Raw genomic sequence first — 24,007 nt, 5'->3', positions numbered from 1 at the left:
ATAATTTGCTAAATGTTAAAGAGGGAGGATGTTGGGAGATTACAAGCAATATTACCTCATAATGTGACTGCAGAAATGTGGGAGTGATAACCAACTGAGACACACAATTCCCAAAGCACATCATTTATAGATGAAATTGGAAGGGAATCACCACTAAGATGAAAAATGGAATAAATCTGCCATTGTTTTCATAGCAACATATCTTTAGTATCTATGACAGGGGAGCATTATATTTAAGTCTACTCTCTTGGTCCCCAAAGTACTACATGTGAAAGTGGATAAGATAACTTTATGAAATGAATTTGGGAAGAACAGTTAAAACGGACCAAGTACTTATGAGTTCCTTCTTGAAGTTGGAAAAATGTTGAATGCGCCTGAGGGTTTGATTTTTTGAGACATTTGAATGATGGAGAAACAAAGTATAAATTTGGGAAGGGAGAAGGAATCAAACTTTTAAAACTATTAGACAAAATTTTATAAATATAAACTAATTTTCTGTGTTCTTAGATAATCATGAAATTATTGAATCTTGAATTTGCATAGGAAATATAGGTCATTTAGACCAATCCCTACCTAAATCACAATTCCAGTCAAAGTTTTTCTTAGTCTATCACCAGGCATGGCATAATATTCTGCCCACAGGACAGTAAAATTGAAGACTGAGGGACTAGGGTCACTCAGAACTACTTCCTGACCAAATCCAGTTCTCTTTTCAAAAGATTCCTTATTCTTCAGCTATCTTAAATATTGTATGCCTTTAAAGACTTATAACTCTTTAAAATATATAATTCCCTTATCTTCCATGAGTATATGCTCTCCTGATTATCTAATCTACACCATCCATCCTAACTACTCACCCCCATTCTAGCTTCAAATCTATATTGGCCTAAGGACATCAGTATTTGGATGTCCCCAAATCCTAAAATATCAAATTACCTACATTATCCAGTCATTCTTTCTAAGTTTTCCCATCACCAACAATATTAATAAATAATACTTTACATATATGGAGTGCTAACCTTTTAGTAGTATAATGTCCTTGTCATTAGAAGGACGATATTTGTACTACTTAACTTATAGACTTACACTGAGGTATTTTTGGAAATGTAAAACACAATTTAATTGCTCACAAATAATATAATAATGTTTGTGAAAAATCTTTGGTGTCAGCTCCACCCTAAATAGTTAGGCAGAGATATTTATAATTTATGGTAAGAGATCACCATATTTAAAGACTATAATCTGGTGATCCCTTATCATAAATTATGAATTTGCTATGTGATGAAGTAAATATGGAAGTCAAGGAAATCGAGTTGGGAAAAGCACTTAGACTGGACCAAGTGAGATAATTTAAAGTGTATTGAGAAATTGATTTTCAAGATATTTGATATATGGGGGATTACCTTGTTAATGGAACAAATCACACTTTTTTTTCTACACAGCAAAAATAGTATAAGCATATACATAGGGCAGCTAAGTAGTGCATAGAGTGCCAGGCCAGAAGTCAGGAAGTTTCATCTTTCTGACTTCAAATCTGGCCTCAAACACCTATTAGGTGTGTGACACTGGGCAAGTCACTTAACCCTGTTTGCCTCAGTTCCTCATCTGTAAAATGAATAGGAGAAGGAAATGACAAGTCACTCCAGCATCTTTGCCAATAAAATCCCAAATGAGGTCATGAAGAGTTGGACACACCTGAAACAACTAAACATGAACGCACCCAGAAACTCTATGAGACATGTAGTACAACTGTTTCCAATTTACAGATGAGAAAACTGAAGCTCAGCTACCTCAAGTGAAGAGTGTCAGAGGGAATTTAAAATCAGATCTCCTGATTTCAGATCTAATACTATTTTCACTATACCACGTTGCCTCATTGACACCACCACTGTTATACAAATCTATGAAATGACATCTCCAAACTCCTATTTAGTGGGTTGTTTCTAGGGTAAATGTAGTAAAAGGGTTATGTCACTTTTAGAAAGAGAGTTGACTAGAGTTAAAATATACCATTCCAATTTTTTAACCATTCTAAGAATTACCTCTGAGGATAGCTATCAAGGGTGGAAGTAATACTGAAGATTTTCCACAATCATCATTATAATACTAATTGTGAGCATTTACATAGTACTTTATATTAAAAAAAATTCTTACCACAGAATAAGCCTATAATGTAGGTATTATACTGCATCGTTACCCTCATTTTAAGGACAAAGGAAGCAAGACTCAAAAGTGATGATTCACCCTACATCCCATAATTGCATACCTAGAACATGAATCTAGTTGTCCTGACTCCAAGGCCATGGATCTTCCACTAAAGCATGCTACCTAGTTCAATAAACCAATACAGATTTATTAGTTATATGTCTTCATATGATGATACATATGTACATATAGAATTAGAAAACTAAAGATTATTTAAAACTTTCCCAAGAAACAATCAAATCATTTGTACAGCATCATTTGGGGAACTACTTTCTTTGGGAGTGACCCTAGAAGGTTGTGAAAATAGCATTCACCATAAACTATTTTTTTCTATATTTCTTTACAAACATAAACTATAGTTTTCCCTGGATTATCTTAGCTTTATCCTAGTTCTGGTGCCCACATTCCTGGAATGCTAATTCAAAGTGCCTGTGCGTGTGTGTGTGTGTGTGTGTGTGTGTGTGTGAAATTTTTCTTTTCTTCTAATAGAAATGAAATATTTTCAGCAGATGTGCATTGTAATTTTAATATCACATTTTTATTGTATCAAGAATAAGTTGATTAAAATATTTAATTACTAAATACCTGAGTTGGTTACCTATTTATGTTCTATTCAATAAGAAACTTATCAACTGTTTATTGTAGAATAGTTTCATGTATTAGGCTCATATGAATGTATTCTCTAAGGATAAGTTCGTATATGCTGAGGCTGCATTTCTGAGTTCTGAAAATCAATAGCCATAATATATTAGAATGCAAAATGACGTTATCCACATGGTTCTTTTGTAATTAAATTGATAGATTGTTTGAAGAAATGGACTTTCTTTTTACCTTTTAGTAACATCTTCAAGGGGTCAGCTGTGTGTATGTACAGCATGAGTGATGTGAGAAGGGTGTTTCTTGGTCCATATGCACATAGGGATGGTCCAAACTATCAATGGGTGCCATATCAAGGAAGAGTTCCATATCCACGTCCAGGAACTGTAAGTCCCCTGGATATTCAAAATGAGAATTGTGTCTATGTTTTGTTTTGTTTTAAGCAAATAAGTTGTCTAGATTTAGATGAACATGTGTGTATTCTAAAGTTGTTGATATGGATGAGTAAATTATCCTATAATTAGATGGTGTTACCTACTAAAATATATACTATGTAACTATACATCTTGTATACTGTATACATACTTGGTCAACCTTAATGTTTTAGTCCAAATAGTGTTTAACCTTCCTGCTAGATAGGAAAAAAATCTTTTCACTGTTTATTCACTTTGATTGACTTTGGATTACGGACTACATTAATTTCCATTAGAGGCAAGCCCCATAGTAGAATTGTACCGTTTTCATCATCAGCACTATATTTGTGATCAGATTTCATAGGTTAGGTAGCATGAGAGCACAGTCATACATTAGACTGCTTCTGCTGGAGAGGTATCTACAATGTAGCAGATCTACCTTTATAAATTAGAGAACTCCTTTGCTGGTACCATAATCTAGTAAGACAGATTTAGTGTATTTGATTGCAGAATTTCTGGTATGCAGACTTTCTTTATGTTTAATGGAACTCATACATTCTCAACATACACTTTCCACAGTACGCTTTTCCCAGCTTTCTAAATGGTATTCTTTAGCCATAGTCATCAAACCACCTGAAAAACAAAACAAAACAAAAAAAAACTATTACGGCATTCAAACTTCTGTACTCCACCAGGAATTCTCATATATCAAATCCTATCCTTTGAAGATTCATTTTTTTCCTAGAGAATTCAGGTTCCTCTTGAATATCCAGATAACTGAAACTGCCCTTTCCTCTGATAAACATTCTAGTGAGTTGAGATGGACAATCACATGATTTTTTTGGTTTTTTGTTTTGTTTTCTTTTGTTTGTTTTTTGGTGAAGCAATTGGGATTAAGTGACTGTGCACGATTTTATACTGATATGTTTTTAGGTACCGGGTGAAAAATTATGTTATCTTTCTAAGGTAGACTGAAGGAAGTCAACTCTACCTTTTCCACATAGAGGAGTTTCCTTTTTTTTCTTAGCCATAAATCATTTCTAAATATGTCAATGGACAGTTAAATCCCTTGATGGATCATTTTGCTGTGCACTGCTCCAAAGATAAAGTCCATGTGTTTCATTATGGTGCCAGGTTAAAGTGTGTAGCTGCCCAGACACCAATGCAACACAACTACTAGAAAAGAACTAAGTTTGAATGATCTGTTAGTAATGAAAATGAATATTACTTTATCCTTTATAAAAGAAAGGAATGTAAGGGACCAAGTAGTTAATCATTCAGGACTTTTTTTAAACCTTCATTTGTAACTTATTCTAATCTAAAATTTTGCATGTAAGTTACTTAGAGAATGATAATAGAAAGCTGAAGACATAAAGGCTTGTCTTTTTAAAAAAAATAACTTCAATCAATAGTAAACTCTTCACCTCTAAATATTTTATTTTATTGAAAATACTTTGTTGGAGTTGATATAAAATATCCCAGAAAATAAAACCACAAACCTCACTAGGCAATTCTTTTGAGCCTTTGACTTCCTCATTGGTCTTCTTGTTCCTTTATAAAAACTAGATGAATGATTAATAATCTGTGCCAAGTACAAAGGGAATTGATTTCTTCTTCTGAGCATCCTACATGATTAGGAATCTCTGTTAATTACATTTCAGGTCCTAAAAACTCTTTGAATAACATAAGTTCTTTGTGTATAAGACAAAAAGCAAGTGATTGAAGATGTTCTAACCTGTGAATGTTTGTATTACAAGATCAAATTCAGTGAAGTCTTCTTGTCAGTGTGAATCAATTTTTTTCTTTAGTCCATGCTTTGTAGACTCCATTCTACATGAAATACTGATAATCATCACCAGAATTACCTTAGGTCACAAAAATACATAGTTTTGGTTCTATGGTAGAAAATATAAAACAATAAGTGCCTCTTTAAATGTTAGTTGGTTTTAGGCACTGCATTTATATCTGTTATGTGCTATTATGAGTTAGGTAAAAGCAAAATATATATGTATGTATGTATGTATATATGTATACATATGTGTGTGTATATATATAGTATGTGTGTGTGTGTATTTATCTGCGAATGCATCATTCAGAGAAGTTTCCCTAATGATATTGGAATGTTCTGTTGAAATATGTCTTTTTCTTAATTGCAAATTCTTCTTTTATGGCCATTTTTACTCTATGAAATCAATACTAGTGAAACAAAATTTGCAGTGTGATATAAGTACTAGAAAATGTTCTTCATTCTCCAATTTTTATAAAACTCTAAGAGCTGAATAGTGGGAAGTTTATGTATCACACACATATGTATGTATGTGTATGTGTGTATACTTGGAAAATTTGTACTATTAACTAAATCTACTAAAAGATATAACCATTAATGTCATTTTTGTGTAAAATAGTCATATATATTTTCTGGGTGTTTGCATGCCTGTGTGTATACACATAGACATGTATATGCATAAAAAATACACACACATACACACAAAACTGAAAGCAATTACCAATGAACTAGAATTCTCATAGTATTTCTCATACTCATCTGTGTTTTTCATGTAGTCTCTATTCTTCCACCTTTAATTTTAATTGACAGATATCCTGTGCTCTTACATTCTCAGTGTCCCAGTAAAACATTTGGAGGGTTTGACTCAACAAAGGACCTTCCAGATGATGTTATAACATTTGCAAGAAGTCATCCAGCCATGTATAATCCAGTGTTTCCTATTAATAACCGCCCAATTATGATAAAAACAGATGTGAAATACCAGTTTACACAAATTGTAGTAGATCGAGTGGATGCAGAAGATGGCCAATATGATGTCATGTTTATTGGAACAGGTAAGAGTCAACTTCAGCATTAAATTTACATGTCAATTACATTTTACTAATGTGCTCAATACTCCCCAATAATGAAATAAAAAAAAAAAAATTAAGGTAACCAAAAGAAGTTGCCATATTCATTTGCAAGGTCTAACTTGAAAACTGAACATTAAGTCATTAAAAGCCTATTAAAACAATTCTCTTCTCAGGTCTGTTGACATCACTTTAATGACTTTCCTTTTCAATGTGACCTAAATTTGTCCATGATTGAATATGAACAGGTGTACCTAATGATTAGGAGAACATTTGGTGTCCCTAGTCACTTCACTAGGGTTCAGTAGGTGCCTCACAATTTTTTTTTCTCTCTAGAGCAAAGAATTATTTTTCCTTTCTGTTCCTGAAGGTTTCCTAATTTTGTGGAAAAGTTTAGTCAAATAACTCATTTATGTAATGTGATTTGAACTTGCCTAAAACTAACAGCAGAAAAGAAAATAAAGAAATAAAATTGTCATTAAAATGTGTTTAATTTTCCTTCAGGTCATTAGAAGAGTTCATGGCAGAAATGGCAAAATTCTCCATGGAAACATCCAAGCTCTTGCTTTGTAAAACTTTAGAAAAAATTTATGAATTCTATAACCACCTCCTATTTTCAATGTCTAAATATTCAGACTCCACAATTAAAATCTAACCTTTGGATACCTCTTTGGTCTGTGACTGGTTCACACTGGTACTATGACATAAGCTGTTTTTATTTTTTTTTCTCTGTAACAGTAATACTATTTTTGAATGGTACCAGTTGCAAATCTGCAACTTGGTATGAAGGGTCAGATTCCAAGGCAATAAATCTCTAGTCTCCATCCTTGTTAGTGCTTGACATAAATCAGTGGGAAGCTGATTACTCTGCTAAAACTCCATGTAGTAACATTTATTTTCCTTAGTTGGGAAACAATGAACAACATTTAGAATTGCAAAGATAAATGTCACTGGGCAACAGGTACTTTAAAGACTTAAAAATTTCAAACCAGAAGTAATTGTGCTATCAGGTATAATAATGTTAGGTCCTGAACATTATTTTATCCTTTATTTTTATGAGTGATACACCTTCATTAAAAGGGTCCAAGAACAATATGGATATGATTCTTTGCAATATTATTTTAGTCTTGGATTGCAGGCATTAATGTCAACTCCTAAGTAGCTTTATAAAAATTGAATGAAATTAGCTATGTTAATTGGATTTATTTTTTAATTAATAATTTTATTTGTTTCTAGGAATATAAAAATGCCAAAAAATTTAATAAAGTATTTTTTCTATGTTCAAAATTTGGAGTAATTGAATGTATAGTAAATGCCACTCAATTCCTACAGTTTATATCATTCTTACTCCTTTTTTGGGGGGATAATTTTTGACAGTGTAAAAATTTGTTTTTTCTCCTTATGATAAGTCTGCTTTGAAATGTTCAACAAAAGAAACAAAATCTGTCCTTTTGAAGTCTTCTTGTCACAAACCAAAATTAAAAGCCCCACTTTCATGATCATACTGAATGTCAGACTCGGATGGAATATCAGTCAGCAAAGTATTGGTCTATCTGTCAGTAAAGTGAATTAATAACAGTAATTTTATCTTTTAAAATGAGTTGCTCACCAGAGTCTATTAATTCTAAAAGAGTATGAAATTGTTTGAAATTCTAGTTTGTAAAACTTGATTTAAGGCTCTGATAAATTCTGTTCGTGATACCAGAGATATAATCAGAAGAGTTCAAGAGAATCACATAGTCTAACTCTTGGAGTTCTGAAAAGCCTAAGTTCCTGTAAATACTTGTCTTCTTAAAAGAGTATCCTATATTTTGATTTTTTCAGAGATGCACAGTCAACTTATTTTAATTCAAGAAATCCATTGTTTTTCTTTATCAACATGCCACTTCAGATGTGTAACTCCATAGGGTTCTCATTGGAGGTAGACATGCTCACACACAAATTAATCCTTTGTAACATCCTTTACTAGGTAGCCCCTTAATAATTACAGTGTTTTAAACGTGTTTAAAATGAGCACATGTAGCCAAAATAAGACTCAATTTTTTTGTCTATATGCATTTCTCCTGCCATAACTGAAAGTTCAATTCATTAGCTTTCAGTTTAATTACAAATTTCTCCCCCTTATGTTCATCAAGTATTAAAAAAAAATACCAATTTAGAAATTAGAACTCTTGCTTTCCAAATAGAAACCAATCCACAGTACTTGTCACAGAGGAGAATTTGTATTTTTAGAAATGAATAGAATATTTGAGGAATAATAATGCCAATTATAACTTGGACTAATCATGTTTTCTATTATTTTAAATTTCCTTTTTTGTTTTGTTTTGATTTCTGAGGAATTATTTATATAAAGTGTATAATCTTTAAAAAGCCATTGATATATCATGTTATTTTTTCCTTTCCTGAAACCATATTGCTGTCATTCATCACAATAATTATATGACTATCTTTGCGGACACACATACATGCACACACACTAAATCCTTTTATCTCACCATTCATTTCCCTGATCCAAAATGATCTGACATCTTCATCAGTTAGTGTTTCTTATAATTTCCTTCAAAATGTAGTTACTATAATAACTTTCATATTTTGAAATAAAAGTGGAAAAAGATGGCATTCCTATAAGGATAAACAAATGTTTCTTGTTCAATGGAGTATGCACATAATTTTATCTATTCCTTTGTGGCAAGTAGCAATTGAGCTCTTTTCAATAGTAATAATGACAATAATGTTGCTTAATTCTATTTAGACATCACAGTTAAACTTTTAATAATTCCTTTTTGGTTAAATATGTTGTTTTTTTTTTTAATTTGGGAGGCAGAGTTTGTTTTGGGTGATAGCTAGGTGACTCAATGGATAGAATGTTGGGCCTGGAGTAAGGAAGACCTGAGATCAAATGTGACCTCAGAGACTAACTAGCTGCATGACCCTAGGCAAGTCATCTAATTTCTGTTTGTCTTCATCCACTGGAGAAGGAAATGGCAAACCACGCCATATTTTTGCCAAGAAAACCCCATGTGGAGTCACAAAGAGTTGAACATGACTAAATAACTGAACAAATGTGTACAACTTCAAGAGAATGCCCTTCATAAACCAATTTTTTTTTTCTTAGATAAAATGCATCCCAGTTTGGGTGCTTAAAACACATAATAAATATGCCTCTTAGATTTATTATGTATTAATTTTGCAAACACAAAATAAAGCTTATTCATTAATTTTAATATTATTATGCCCTCCATCATTATGTGACCTTTTCAATAGTCATCTCCTTTTCTTTCTCTCAAAGACATTGGGACAGTTCTCAAAGTAGTTTCAATTCCTAAGGAGACTTGGCATGATTTAGAAGAAGTCTTACTGGAAGAAATGACAGTATTTCGGGTGAGTATTGCTTAATTTTAAGTGTCAACAAGTTCAGCAGTACTTTTTCCCTTGGACAGCTGCACATTGAACTTGGTGCAAACAAGCGATCGAGTGCACCCTTCTAATTAGCTTGTCAATTAAAAAGTCAGGCACTAGTCAAGATAAATCTTAAAAGTTTCAGTAGGGGCAGCTAGGTGGTGCAGTGGATAGAGCACTGGCCCTGAAGTCAGGAGGACTTGAGTTCAAATCTGGCCTCAGACCAAACACTTGACACTTACTAGCTGTGTGACCCTGGGCAAGTCACTTAACCCCAATTGCCTCACTAAAAAAAAATAAGTCTCAATAGTTGTTAAAACTAAGGATGAAAAGAATTATGTTGCAGACTTATTTTGTTGTATCAATGATAATATATTTTAATCAATTTTAATTCAATACAAGAAACTTTTATTGAACACTTATTATACATAAGAAACTGTCATTCATGTTGATGAATAACACATAGTTCCTGCCATTAAGAACTTCAACAATTAAGTCAGAGAGAAGACAAATAATGATAACAGGAAATTAAGTGAGATAAGTACATAAAAGTGGAATAAAGTGTTCTAGGAAATATCAATGGTCAGAGAAATAACTTCTTACTAAATCAGAGAAGCCTTTAGAAAAGAAATGCCAATTGAGTTGGATGTTGAAAGATTTATAGGATTTCAACAACTAAGGTGGAAGACATGTAAGGTGTAGAGAAGAGAAATGAGCAAATCCTGATTTTAAAGCCTTAATTATACTTAATTAAATACACTTAAAAAGTGATCCCAGAAATATAGTTATTTTATGTCATTGATTCCCATCTTCACCACCCTGTGGTGGTGTTAGATCAGAAACTAGAACAAGGCTATGTTCCTACTGGGTATTCTGTTTCTGTAGAAATGGAGTGAAAGAGAACAAAATGGAAAGTAAGAGGTGTAATTATAGACCATCCTAGTGGATATTCTCTTTTTATGTTAATTAGAAGGAATGAAGATGAATAGATTTCCTGAAAATGCTTACAGAATTAAGTTTGTAGATTTTTGGAAAAAGTGGATTTTTTAAAACAACTCCAATACAGAGAAGAGATGAAATAATATACTGGAAAAAAATTAATGAAATAGGAATCAGAAAACCTGGGTCCCAAACCTAGATCTACCACTGACTATATAGTGATTCAACGGAAAGAGAGTTCTTCTACTTACCATGCAAGAAACCCAAGCAAATCAGTCAATAATACCTCTGGGCATTGGTCTCCTTATCTGTAAAACAAGAGGAGATTGTTGAATTAGATTATCTCTGGGTGTGCATCTATGATCCTATCATCGTTCTGAAATCCGGAGAGTTAGAAGACTTTTGGACTTCAATTGGTGTCCTAGTCTTTTCAATGTTGCCAGAAGAGCTGACTGAATGGCTGCATCTGGAGCTAAGAAGAAATTAGACCTACTGAGGAAAGGCATTTTCAAGACTCTACAAGCAGCCCAAGAGGAAAGTTATAAGATATGTAGGGAGAACTTTATAATTACTTCAGAAAGGGAGAAGAGGATTTTCAGCAAGTAGGAACTGAGGAATTATGTCTTTGCCACAAATACTTTTGGAAGGGGAACCCACTTTCCTCTAGACTTCACATGTATTGTCAGGAGAGTTTACTATACACTTCTTGGGGGTGAATGTTCTATCAAAATTCTTCTTACTATGCCATCTTAGTAAAATACCCCTTCTTAAAAACTAAAATAATCTAATATCTGGCAGACTAATTGTTATCAAGCAATAATTGGAAAGGAGGTAGATAGTACACCACAGGGAGCTTGTGAGCAGTAACTTTTAAAACTATACCACATTTTTTTTAAGAATTTCCTTAGAAATGTGAGGGTAGAAGTTAAAACAAAGCTCAGGCTTTGAGAACTCTGATTGCCAGTTTAAATAGCGGGGGCTGGAAGAACAGCTCCAGAGTAGATGCTACAGGTAAATATAAATAAGTAACCATTTCTTTTCTTAGTTGTTCACTGTCCTCCTCGCCTATACAAGAAATACTCAATCACTTTCTCACGGATGACCAGTAAAGTGATTCAACAAGAAATGCTTATGCTTTCATAGTTGGATATTACCTTTCCCTACACTCTTCTCTGCAATAGCTCCTGAACATTATTGCCATTGCTATTTCTATGGTACTCAAGTAGACAAAACATATTTGGGCAGAATTTGGAGAAATATTTACTTTAAACATTCTATGCTCACAGGCAAAGCTTATACTCAGATTGCAACCTACAGATTGGAATATTTCACTGTCAGACTTTGTTTAATTTTGTAGTTAAAAAAAATTACAACACATTAAACCAGTCTCTATATCCAGTGATGTAGTGAAATGAGAGACTATTTTGTGGTCTCTGGTCTGTCTTTCTCATTGAGATGGGAAAGTTATATTCTCATTCTGTCTGCAAAAGTAGGTTGATGTGATCTAGTAAAATACATCTAAAGCCAACCAGTTAATTTATAATCATGTTATACCCATAAGGTCATTATTATTAAATCATTTTTGCTGGATTAAATAAGAATATTGACAACATATAATATTATGTTCATAGTTATGCTGCAAAGTCCCTAGTCAATTTCTGAACATTCCAACAACTGAGATTACCCCCAAAGAATTTTTATTACAGGTTTAATCCAGATCTCAAGTAAAACATAGGAAGAAAACCTATTGCTTCTGAATATAATTTTCCTGAGCTAATAAGTAAGCAGTCATCCACTTCTTTTCAAACAGACAGCCCACGATAAATTTCAGCCCTAAGCATAACTAAAATCTTCACTGGCTTAAAACTCTAGGTATGGCCTTGCCTGGACTCTAAATAGGTATCATGATGGCTTAAGTATTGGACCTGGGGTCAGTTAGACCTGCCATTGATTCTTACTGTTGGTGTGACACTAGGCCAGTCCTTTCCTCAACCTCTGTTTCCTCATCTGATAATTGGAGATAATAACATTACCTACTTGATGGTGAGCAAACTCAGTTATCTAGGAAATCTGACAACCATGAATTCCTTCTGACACAGGATATTTCACTCACTATTTTTTAGATTCATTAAAAAGTTCTTAATAAAAGTAAAAATGCCCTGTGAAAGGTCTAAAAGGTATTTTAAAATTACATGTGAATATAATATATTATAATAAAAATGCATGAGGTTAATAATCAAAGGGAAAAAAATGAGGGTTGACATGAAGATGCAAACTTGATTTTCACTTTAACTAGTTAGGACCAAATTTTGGTTAACACCAGCTATGGAAATACATTGCACTGCCCATGTTTCAATGCATTAATAAACACAATTGGTCTTATTTATAGCTTTCCTGAACTGGAAGGTTTGCAAAGCTGTAACATTGATAACATGCATTTTAAACCCAATTTATGCAATATCTCAGGAACGGCTGAGCAAACAAATGAATGAGTTCAATTTTCATTCAAATGTAAAACATAATTGATGCTTTCCAATACTAAGTCTATTAACTTGTTTGTACAAGAGAGTCCACATGTTTAGCATCCATTCAGCCTTAGTGAACTCTCCTGAGATCAGCAGGTTGAAAGCTGCTCAAGTGTAAAAGTTTAATAAGTATTAGAAATATATTGAATAATAATAATAATAATAATAATAATAATAATAATAATAATAATAAACACCATGAATTGGAGCCACATAAATACAAGCTTGGAACTGTTTTTCTATTTTATTTTTTTCTTGAATTTGACTTTGCACCCTAAAATGGATAATTAAAATAAAGGTTTCTAAAGCTACATTAGTTTTAGATGGAAGTCAGATTCAACATGTATTTTACAGTAAAATAGTGTTTATTTTAATGAATGTCGTGACATATTATTGATTCAAATACCACAACAATGAGTTATAGGCAGTGAACTATTTAGAACCATTATTAATTTCTACCCTTTCTTTAAAAGCATTGTTGAATCCTAAATTTAGTATGTTAAGGCCATAGTATATCATACTGTGGTTTAAAGTGTGATAAGTTTATCATTCGGGGTTACAATTAAAGTACTGTTTATTCATTTTCAGCTGATGCAGAGATATTTAGATTTTTTTACACTTGCATTTTAAGTTACTTCCATTGATACAAATTTTAAAACTAAAATAAAGATATGCCCATATTCAGTTAGGAAGGGCTATTGATGGGACAAAAATAATTACCACTTCTCATTATAGGGAAAAAAAATCTGTTGAGAAGAAGAAGCTGCTAAGGATGACTTTTCTTCTTATAAACACTTCATTTAGGGTTGGTATGTTGTTAGTTGATTCAGACACTAATGATACAAAGCAGTTTAAATAAAGGATTCAATTTTATCTTTTCAACATGAAAAACAACTTTTCATTTGTTGCTTTAAGATCTACTAATGGGGCAGCTAGGTGGCATAGTGGATAGAGCACCAGCCCTGAAATAAGGAGGACCTGAGTTCAAATCCAGCCTCAGACCAAACACTTCACACTTACTAGCTGTGTGACCCTGGGCAAGTCACTTAACCCCAATTGCCTAAAAATAAAAAAAAAAAGACATCCATACAAAAAGGAAAAGAGACTGATTGATAGGTGGATCATTCATTTGGGGGCAACTAGGTGGTGCAGTGGATAAAGCACCAGCCCTGGATTCAAGAGGACCTGAGTTCAAATCCGGCCTCAGACACATAACATTTACTAGCTGTGTGACCCTGGGCAAGTCACTTAACCCCATTGCCTAGCCAAAAAAAAAAAACTACTAATGCCATCAGATTCAAAATTGGTGTCAAACTTGCTACTATACAGTGAATGGGACCAGGCTAGAGTCAAGCCAAATCTTTCATTATGTGTTATCTAAATTAATTGTGGCTAACTCAGAAAATGACATCTAGATTATGATTTCATAAAGATAGAGCAACTTTAAGAAATTGCTAAATAATTTGATTAAAATCTAGGTGCCTGCAGAATCAATTAACAAAATGTTCTTGATTTTTTAAACAAGTCATATTTTTTACAAAATGACTAAGGTAAATACTCTTAAATTTACAAACCAGTCAACTCCCATCTGAATGATTGTTGAAGGAATATATTTGTCTATTTCACAGCTCCTGAGATTAAAGATTGGGAGATAAGATCTAGCTCAGTGATTGGTGAAAAAAGAATATAGTATTTTAAAGTATTATTAGCATGAGTTTTAAGTTTCTTTCTAATAACAGAATACAAAATTTTGGAAAACTGGTCATACAACCAATTTCAAAAATGTAGATTTTTTAAGACACATAAGTAAAAAAGATGACAAAGTAGAATAGTAGGCAAGGGAGGGAGAAAAGTATGTACATGAAACTGTTAAAAAAAAATAGCCTAGAAGGAAATTTCAAAAAGACGCAAACAGGTTTTGAAGACTTGGCTAACATCTATTCATAGTAACTTAGTGATCTCTCAATTAAAATCCTGCAGTATTCCTCTCTGGACCATTCATTTGGTCTTCATGTAGTGATGTTATTAGTTTTCATTTCTGTATTTCTTTCTTCTACAGATAAAAAAAAGGTTGTATTCCTCTTTACTCTCAATAGGAGGTACTGAATATCACATGCTGTCCAACTCAGTGTTTGTATTCATTGTCATGAACTGTTTTTCTTTGTTACAAGGGGAAGGTTCAATGGTAGATATAGTATATTAGTAAATGATTGTGGTATTGAAATAAAAGCTATCAATAAAACTCAAAAATAAACCGTTCTTTGGTAATACTGGTGTTTACTTGCAGGTATCTGCTTCAGTATCTGTTACAATTTTCTGTGTGTTTTAAGGTAATGTTTTGTTTCTTTTTTTTCCTGCAAAAAGTTTAACTTTATTTTCTCTATTCTCTTAGGAACCAACTGTTATTTTGGCAATGAAGATTTCCACAAAGCAGGTACTTCCATATTACTGGAATAGATTTTTTTAAATAATTAATTTATTTTTAGTTTTCAACATTTGCTTCCACAAAATTTTGAGTTTTAAATTTTCTCCCCCTCCTTCTCCTCCCCCCCCCAAGACAACATGCAATCTGATACAGGTTCTACTTACACATTCACATTAAACCTTTTCACATTAGTCATTATGTAAAGAAGAATTAGAACTAATAGGGAGAACCATGAGAAAAAAGAAAGAAAACAAAGCAACAAAAGAAAAGGAGAGCAAATAGTATGGTTCCATCTGCATTCAGACTCCTAAGTTCTTTCTCTGAATGTGAACATTTTCCATCATGAGTCTTTTAGAGTTGTCTTAGATCCTTGCATTGCTGAGAACAGCTAAGTCTATCAAAGTCAGTCATCACACAATGTGGTTGTTACTGTGTATAATGTTCTACTCATTCTGCTCATTTCACTTTGCATCAGTTCATATAAGTCTTTTCACATTTTTCTCAAGTCCACCCATCTCATCATTTCTTTTATTTATTTATTTATTTTTAGTTTTCAACATTCACTTCCACAAGATTTTCAGTTCCAAATTTTCTCCCCATCTCATCTCTCCCCCTACCCCAAGATGGCATACATTCTATATACCCCTTACCCTGCCCTCCCTTCTATCTCTCCCCCCTTCTCTTATCCCCCCCTCCTTCTATTTTCCTGTAGGGCAGGAGAGATTTCTATATCCCATTTCCTGTATTTCTTATTTCCCAGTTGCATGTGAAAACAATTTTTTTAACATGTGTTTTTAAAACCTTGGGTTCCAAACTTTCTCCCTTCCTCCCTCCCCACCCACCCTCATTGAAAAAGGCAAGCAACGTTAGACAGGTTATATGTGTGTAGTCATGCAAAACACTTCCCTAGTATTCAACTTGTGAAAAACTAAGTATATTTCCCTTCATGCTATCCCGTGCCCCATTTATTCTCTCTCTTTTGACCCTGTCCCTTCTCAGAAGTGTTTGCTTCTGATTACCCTCTCCCCCAATCTGTCCTCCCCTCTATCATCTCTCTGCTCTCGTCCCCTTCCCCTCCTATTTTTCTATAGGGTAAGATAGATTTCCATACCCAACTGAGTATGTATGTTATTCCCTCCTTAAGCCAAATCTGATGAGAATAAGATTCGCTCATTCCCTTTCACCTTCCCCATTTCCCCTCCACTGTAAAAGCCTTTTCTTGTCTGTTTGTTTCATGTGAGATAATTTACCCCATTCTACCTCTCCCTTTCTCCTTTTCCTAGTATAATCCTCTCTCACCCCTTAATTTTGTTTTCCAGATATCACCCTTTCATAGATTTTTTAAAATAATTTCAAAATGGAACATTTTAGATTTTTATATGAAGCATGCCATTAAAAAAAAAACAAAGTCATCTAGATAAGTTCCCTAATCTCATAGATATGGAAACTGAGACTGTGTGAAGTTGAAGGATTTACCTAAAGTAATACAAATTTTATGTGTCAGAGTGAGGATTTCAACCCAGGTTCTGTGATTCCTGTTTCCATAACAAGAAAAGAGGACACCTAGGTGGTGCAATGGATAGAGTGCTGGGTCTGGAGTCAAGAAGACTCATCTTCTTGAGTTCAAATTAAGCCTCAGTCATTTACTATCTACGTGATCCTGGGCAAGTCATTTAACTCTATTTGCTTCAGTTTCCTCACCTGTCAAATGAGCTGGAGAAAGAAATAGCCAGCCACTCCAGCATCTTTGCTAAGAAAACTCCAAATGGGGTCACAAAAAGTCAGGCATGAGTGAAAAACAACTTGAAAAATACAAAAAAAAATTAGATTTAGCATATGGTGTGTAAGGTCAGAACTAAACATCATGCAAATTTATTTATTAATAATGTGTACTAAAAGTTCTGTCCATGTTATGTCTTTAAATCCTCACAACAACCTTGTGAAATAGGTGTTATTTCTATCCTCATTTTACAGATGAGCAAACTGAGGGTGAGAGAAGTTAAATAATTTCCCTAAGATCACATGACTAGTAAATATATATCTGAGATGGGATTTAAACTCAGGTTTTCCTGCCTCCAAGGCCAACACTTTTAACAACCACCTGCAAATTTTATATGTCTCATAATATTTTTATTTAAAAAGAACTTCTTTTCCTTGATCCTCTACTTGGTTTAAAAGTTTAAATGAAGAAAAATATGGGTTAAAATATAAAACTATAAATTATACACATTTACTTCAATCATTTAAGTTAAATTTTAAGATTATTAAAATTTATTGGTAGTCATAAAATGTCTACAACTAAAATTTGAAAGGTACACAAGAAAGAGATTGATCTTGAATTTGAAATATTTGTGGAAACTCATTGGGAGAGGATGAATATTCCTGCTTTGGTATCTGTAGTTTTCCAAAAATACAAAAGGGATGGAGAAAATATCTTTGCAAAAAATATCTTCTGAGAGAAATGGCTTCGATGTTACAGATCTCTAAATTCTTTAGTGTGGGTATTCTCTCCCCAGTAGATACAATTTACAACCCATTTTACTCTTTTGTAGAAAATTTCAAGCATTTCTTTGACTGAAAAACATATATTCATTCATCCTGTGACCAACTTCTGGTGAATAGGCTAATTTTAGTTATGTTGCTCTTTGGACAGAATTTGAAATATTGCCAGGCCTCTACTCAGAGTTAGTAGAACCTGTCAGAGCTTGCTTTCCATTGATGTAGCCTTTGCAAATACAGAGTCAACTATGAGCCATGACACATTGGAGTAGGACTTAAGTGGAGATTTAAAGGAAATATCATATCACTTATGTTCCATCTGAAATTATATAATTATGCCCGAATGTCTATTTGTAGAAGGGCATTATTTTCTGAGACACTTAATAAGGCACCGATCTTGTCTTCAAAAATCATTTTATCTACATGAGAAAGCTGTAGTTTGCTTGGAGCTCTGGAAAACAATTTTATAGTTTTAAATTTGCTTACATTTTGGAAGTTCCGAGCAAAAATTATTCTCTCCCAATTGTATATAAAGCCCCATGCTTATTAATAGTGTTTATTATGCTATGTGAGTCTTAGTTTCTCATTTCCAATTTAATGAATGTTTTGGCAGCACATTTAAGTAAAATAGATGATGGCTAAATGCTGTAGTTTTCACAAACAAATTTTGTTTTTACTTTTCATGAATTATATTTTTGTTTCCAAAGTGTTGCCAGTTATTTCACATCAACTGCATGCAGTTCATTAATATAAATTAAGAACAGTGTTTTGCTGCTAAACAATTGAAGGCATTGTTTGGACTTGGAAATATGTCTTCAAAAATTTGTTTTATTAGGTAGAGGATCCTTCCACAATCCTCAAAGAACTGCCATTACAAAAGTAGGCCACTGTTACCTAGATTAACCATGCTTTGAGGATGCTTTAGTAACCCAATGTAAAACTAATTTGATACTAAAAATATGATTTGGGAAAAATCACTTAATTTGGGTCTCAAATTTCTCATAATAAATAAGATTGTTGGACTAAATGATATGTAAGGCTCCTTCCAATTCTAAAACCATATGATAAAATGAGAGTAGTAGCAGCAGTAGTTAACCCCAGGTTTAAGCAATGTAGTAGCTGCCAAGTCCATCATTCAGTGAAATAATGAGATAATATGGATAGGAGTGAAACTGGGAAAATAATCACTGGTTAAACTGATACCTTTTGTATTATTGCAATTTGAGGATCTTTCTTCTAGGTCTGTTTTTAATCTTACCTCTCAATTTGTTTTGTTTTAATTGTCAATCATCCTTTTATCCCTCAAGCTATTAAGACCATATTTTGCTAAAATGAACTTCCTCTTCCCATGAGGATATATGAAAATAGATTGACAAATAATCTCTAAGACATCTAGAGATAAAATGTGTAAGTGAAACTCATAGTGGAAATAGTATTGACCTGATACTGTCATCTTACCCCTCATAAGCATGTTTTCACCTGTTCTTATGACCTAACATTTGTTAGTTGTTGGCAAGGAAATATGGGGATTTCCAGGATGGAAGCCAGGCTGGCATAATTCCTCACCTAATGATTTTTAATAGAATTGCTTGCCTTATATTCAGCATTTAATTTGCTACCTTCATATGTAATTTCTTTACAATATACTGCCTATTATAGAAATACTTTACATTGAAAAAATATTTTGATATCATCAAGTAGTCAGAAAAGTTTTTACCAGTTGAAGAAGGAAAATTAATGATCATCAACATTATCTCAATGAAATACCTTATGGTTGAAAGCATTTGGTATACTGCAATTTATTTGGACTGTCTCTGCTATTTTTCTGACTTTGGATTTTCCTCACCTTCTGGCAGACATCAAGTTATCCTTTCAATCTTCCCTTCCTTCCATGGACCTTTCAAATATCGTTTGCTCTTTAAAAGCTCTAGAACTGATTAGAAGTATAAAAGTCCCCTCTTGAAATGGCATGTCAATTCTTAAATACCATCAGAGAGGAGGTATTTTTTTTAATTTTTGGGTACTCTATTATATAAATTAAATATTTTCAAAAACTGAATTGACCATCTTGGCCAAGAGTTTTCAAAAATTTTTAGGTCCATAACATAACTCTTATTCATTCAAGTCTGTCCTATTCTTCCTACAGTGGCTTCTGAATTTCCTCTATGAAAATATAAGTGCTGTATTTGGATTCAGGAACCTGGGTTTTAATCTGAATCTGCCATTTAGGTGGCAAGGTATTACAGTGGCTAGAAAATGTTGGACCTGGAGTCAGAGAGACCTGAGTCCAAATCATGCCTATTCAGTAATCAGGTATTCAGATACCTACTAGTTATGTTACCCTGGACAAGTCATTTAACCTTTCTCAGCTAGACTAAGTCTTACAAGTACAAAGGATTCAAGAATGAAAATATTATCCATACCCAGATAAAGAATTGATGAATTCTGAATGCAGATTGAAGCACATTCTTTTCTTTTACTTTATTCTCTCTCATTTTTTTCCCTTTTAATCTGTTTCTTCTTTCACTGCTGTGACTAATATGGAAATATTTTTACATGATAGCATATGTATAAACTATATCAAACAGCCTACCATTTTCAGAAGAGGAGAGGGAAGGGAAAGAGGGAGAAAAAAATTGGAAATCAAAATCTTGTAAAAATGAATGCTAAAAATTTTCTTAACATGTGACTGGGGAAAAATAAAATACTATTATATTAAGTCTTATCATCTTTACCCTCTCCCTTTTCATTTTAAAATCCTGTTAATTAGATTTGCAAGATTCCAGGCAAATATATTTTTACTAGTCTTTGAGCTCATCATTCCTAATTTTAAATCATGGTCTAGAAATTCAAATCGATTCTCAAAGATCATGTTCTTAGCCAGCTATTATTCAATTCCCAAATCTACATTTTCCCCCCACAATACAGTAAGTTCAATCAGTATTAATTAGAATAATGCTACCTATATCCTCAAGGTCTTCAATTCTTTGCCCAGGTCTTTACATTCTTTAGCAATATGGTCTCGGTTCCTTTTGGTGTTTTAATATATTTGCAAATGACCCTCTAGAAGTGGGTGAAAGTCAGATTGGAGAGTGTTCAGAAAGATGTCTGTTATGTTCCAGAAGATGGCAGACCCCTCTGGTGTATATATCAGACAGTGACATAGCTACCTCAGTACCCTTACTTAGGGAGTTATGAACCACCACTATTCTTCTCTATTATCTCTGATACCATACCTTGACATCTTGCCTGATGACACCTGAGAACCCACACACTTTTGGAAGCTGCTTCTTCCAGAGTTGATTTAGATCTCCCTTCTTCAGGAAAAGCTTCATATCTATGATATAACTCTGAAGTCTTCAGTGGTCTGTCTTTCTCTTTCTGTCACATTCCTCTCTCCTATTTCTTGACACTTAAGGTTCCATTAGAAACCATGCTTATTCTTAATAACTACCACTAACTCTTTTTCATTCTGAGAAGCCATTTATTTAAATGTTTATATTGGGACTTTTGCCAGGGATTGCCATGGAGATAACTGGTCAGTGGTTTACACAATCCTTTTCTAAAAACTAAGATAGCATTTGAACATTTCCTATTTTCCAATAAATTCTATCTCCTATTCCAGTATTTCTTAAAAAAAAAAAGTAGCAACAGTATGGTTCAAGAATTTCATCTGTAGGATATGAGTATAATTCATCTTACCTGGAGACATAAATTAATTTAAAAGACCCAAAGGTTTTCCTCCTCTTTGCTTACTTACCTTAAGCTTTGATTCTCCCTTAACCGTGTGTCATCCCTTCTCAGTCAGAAGATCATCTGCCTTGATAAAGAATAAAAAAGCAAAACAGAATTTAGTAATTCTTTTGTTGTTGTTGTTGTTATCTGTTAACATCACACCTTTCTCCCTTAGGTAGTAGACCTATGCCTTCCTTGTCCTTCAGACAAAGTTAAAACAAACAAAAAGGAACTGATTTTGTGAACATTCTTCATAATTCTTAACTCCTTCTAATCTTTAGTGTCTCTGACACTCTGATGCTCTTCTGAGGAACAGACATCCAAAATCCAACTATTTTGGCCACATAAGAAGTCAATAAAGTAGGAAAATTCTCAGGGGCTGAAAGCAAACGATATAGAAATTCTTCATGACTAGCCCATAATCTAAGACTGATTTGTATTTATGTGTTCATTTGGTATAACTTTAAAAAATAATAAGCATCCTAAGATATAGAGACAGTGTGTTACAATAGAAAGAGCACTGGTTTTGAATCAGAAGCCCTAGCTTTAAATCCAGCATTTCTCAGTATGTGAGAAAAAAAAGTGTAACTTTCATCAGTCACTTCACTTTTCTGTCCTTGTAGTTCTAAATTTCTGGTCCTTATTACAAGGGATGACCTATAAAGCAACTCCATTTAAATGTTACTATCTTTATATGTCTAGGTTTATATCAATATAAGACACCTGGTTCTGCCAAATATCAATATCATTATAAGCAAAAATAGCATCTACATGGTACTTTTAGGTTTGTAATGTGCTTTTCATATATTATCTCAACTTCTCAACACAATAACTGTGTAAGGTAGGTACCATTATTATCCTCATTTTACAGATGAGGAAACTGATGACAACAAGTGATTTACCCAGGGTCATACAACTAATGTGTCTGAGGTAGAATTTGAACTCAAGTCTAACATTCACTCTACTATATCCTATTGTTCAATTACTTATGTGAATTACTAATAGTGGAATTCATTTTCCTACCCAAAATATAAAGTTTGATTATGTACAGAGTAAGATTTCTTTTAAATTATATTTGCCAAACTCAGCCTTTATAAAAATGACTTCTTTCCACAGCAACAACTATACGTTGGCTCAGCTGCTGGGATTGCCCAGCTACCTTTACATCGGTGTGATATATATGGAAAAGCTTGTGCAGAGTGTTGTCTTGCTCGAGACCCATACTGTGCGTGGGATGGTTCTTCATGCTCTCGCTATTTTCCTACTGCAAAAAGGTAAGGTTGACAGGCACATTAATATATGTATATGTATATATTATATAAACATGTGTACACCCATATTTTTAAAAACTCATTGTTGAACATCAGAAGACCTAATGATTTTGCCTTGAGTTTTTTTTTTTTAAATCCGCTTTTATTCCAAGTAGTACATCATAATGATCTTTTTTCCTGGGCATCAGCCAAGAAGAAGCAATCACAACAGTATATTATTTTATGGGTTATATGACCGGTATTTTACAAAATACTCTCAAAAGGCACTGTGGAAAAACAAGGGTGCTCTATGTGAAGAAGCAAAAGTTTCTGCTGAATAACAAAGTGGGAAACTAGAAGTCTTCTTGGGATTTTCCTCAGAATACAATGGAATTAACTTATTTTGAGACACTTAGACATGAGTATGGAAAATCATCAATTTTTATTTATTATGATAATGCCAAGTATATGCAAGGTCATAGTAATGTGATTTGGTCCATTAAAATAAGGAAACTAAATGGTCCATTGTATTAGGAGAGACATGGGCCTACTTTACTGATTCCAGGTATCAAGTGGTACAAATGATTTATCCACAGATAGGAAGGATGCAGTTGTTGAATATTAAAGCCAGCCTATATTTTCATATTCCTGGTACTGTTGAGCATAGAACTTCCCTGGTCTCTTTTCCTACCACAAAGCTCTTAAGAGGGGGAGGATTCATCTGAATAAGCCTAACAGCCACCTCCTGCTGGTTCATAGAAATGCTGGAGACCAATTCGCTAAGGCAAATCATTTATGAGGAAGGTGGAGGGAGGAAGGGAGGGAGGGAGGGAAGGGAGGAAGGGAGAGAGGGAGGGAAGGAAGAAAGAAGCCTTTTTAGTTTAGCTTTCTGTTTCCCAGAGGATACTTAGGTCAATAGTATTCCTTAATTCCCAAGTGGTGTATAATCCTATCTTCTGTTCAGACTAGGGCCTTCCCCTCTTGAAATTCTGTCTGCACTACAAGGCCTACTCCATCCAAATTCCTAGCCAGTTTTGAGTTTGTACTTTCAAAGCTGCGTCATACAATATGTCATATACAAAATTTGTATTATACATAATTATATAATATATAATAATTAAATCATTATATGTTATACATACGTGTGTGTGTGTATAGCAGCTA

At 33.4% G+C, this 24,007-nt stretch overlaps 1 protein-coding gene across 3 annotated transcripts in view; it reads left to right on the top strand.

The window, feature by feature from the left end:
- Window positions 1–24,007, top strand: part of SEMA3A (semaphorin 3A) — a 596,670-nt gene that overhangs the window by 539,726 nt on the left and 32,937 nt on the right. For all 3 annotated transcript variants that reach the window (XM_027838692.1, XM_027838693.1, XM_027838691.1), the window contains 5 exons: window positions 3,044–3,188; window positions 5,837–6,056; window positions 9,361–9,452; window positions 15,327–15,368; window positions 22,710–22,867. In XM_027838692.1, coding sequence (XP_027694493.1) covers window positions 3,044–3,188; window positions 5,837–6,056; window positions 9,361–9,452; window positions 15,327–15,368; window positions 22,710–22,867 — 657 coding nt within the window. The remainder of the gene's footprint in view (window positions 1–3,043; window positions 3,189–5,836; window positions 6,057–9,360; window positions 9,453–15,326; window positions 15,369–22,709; window positions 22,868–24,007) is intronic.

The sequence above is a fragment of the Vombatus ursinus genome, unplaced genomic scaffold, assembly GCF_900497805.2.
Source record: "Vombatus ursinus unplaced genomic scaffold, bare-nosed wombat genome assembly UNPS02014830.1, whole genome shotgun sequence".
In the NCBI taxonomy this organism is placed as follows: Eukaryota; Metazoa; Chordata; class Mammalia; order Diprotodontia; family Vombatidae; genus Vombatus; species Vombatus ursinus.
The sequence above is the reverse complement of the archived record's forward strand: the minus strand, read 5'-3'. Positions and strand labels throughout refer to the sequence as shown.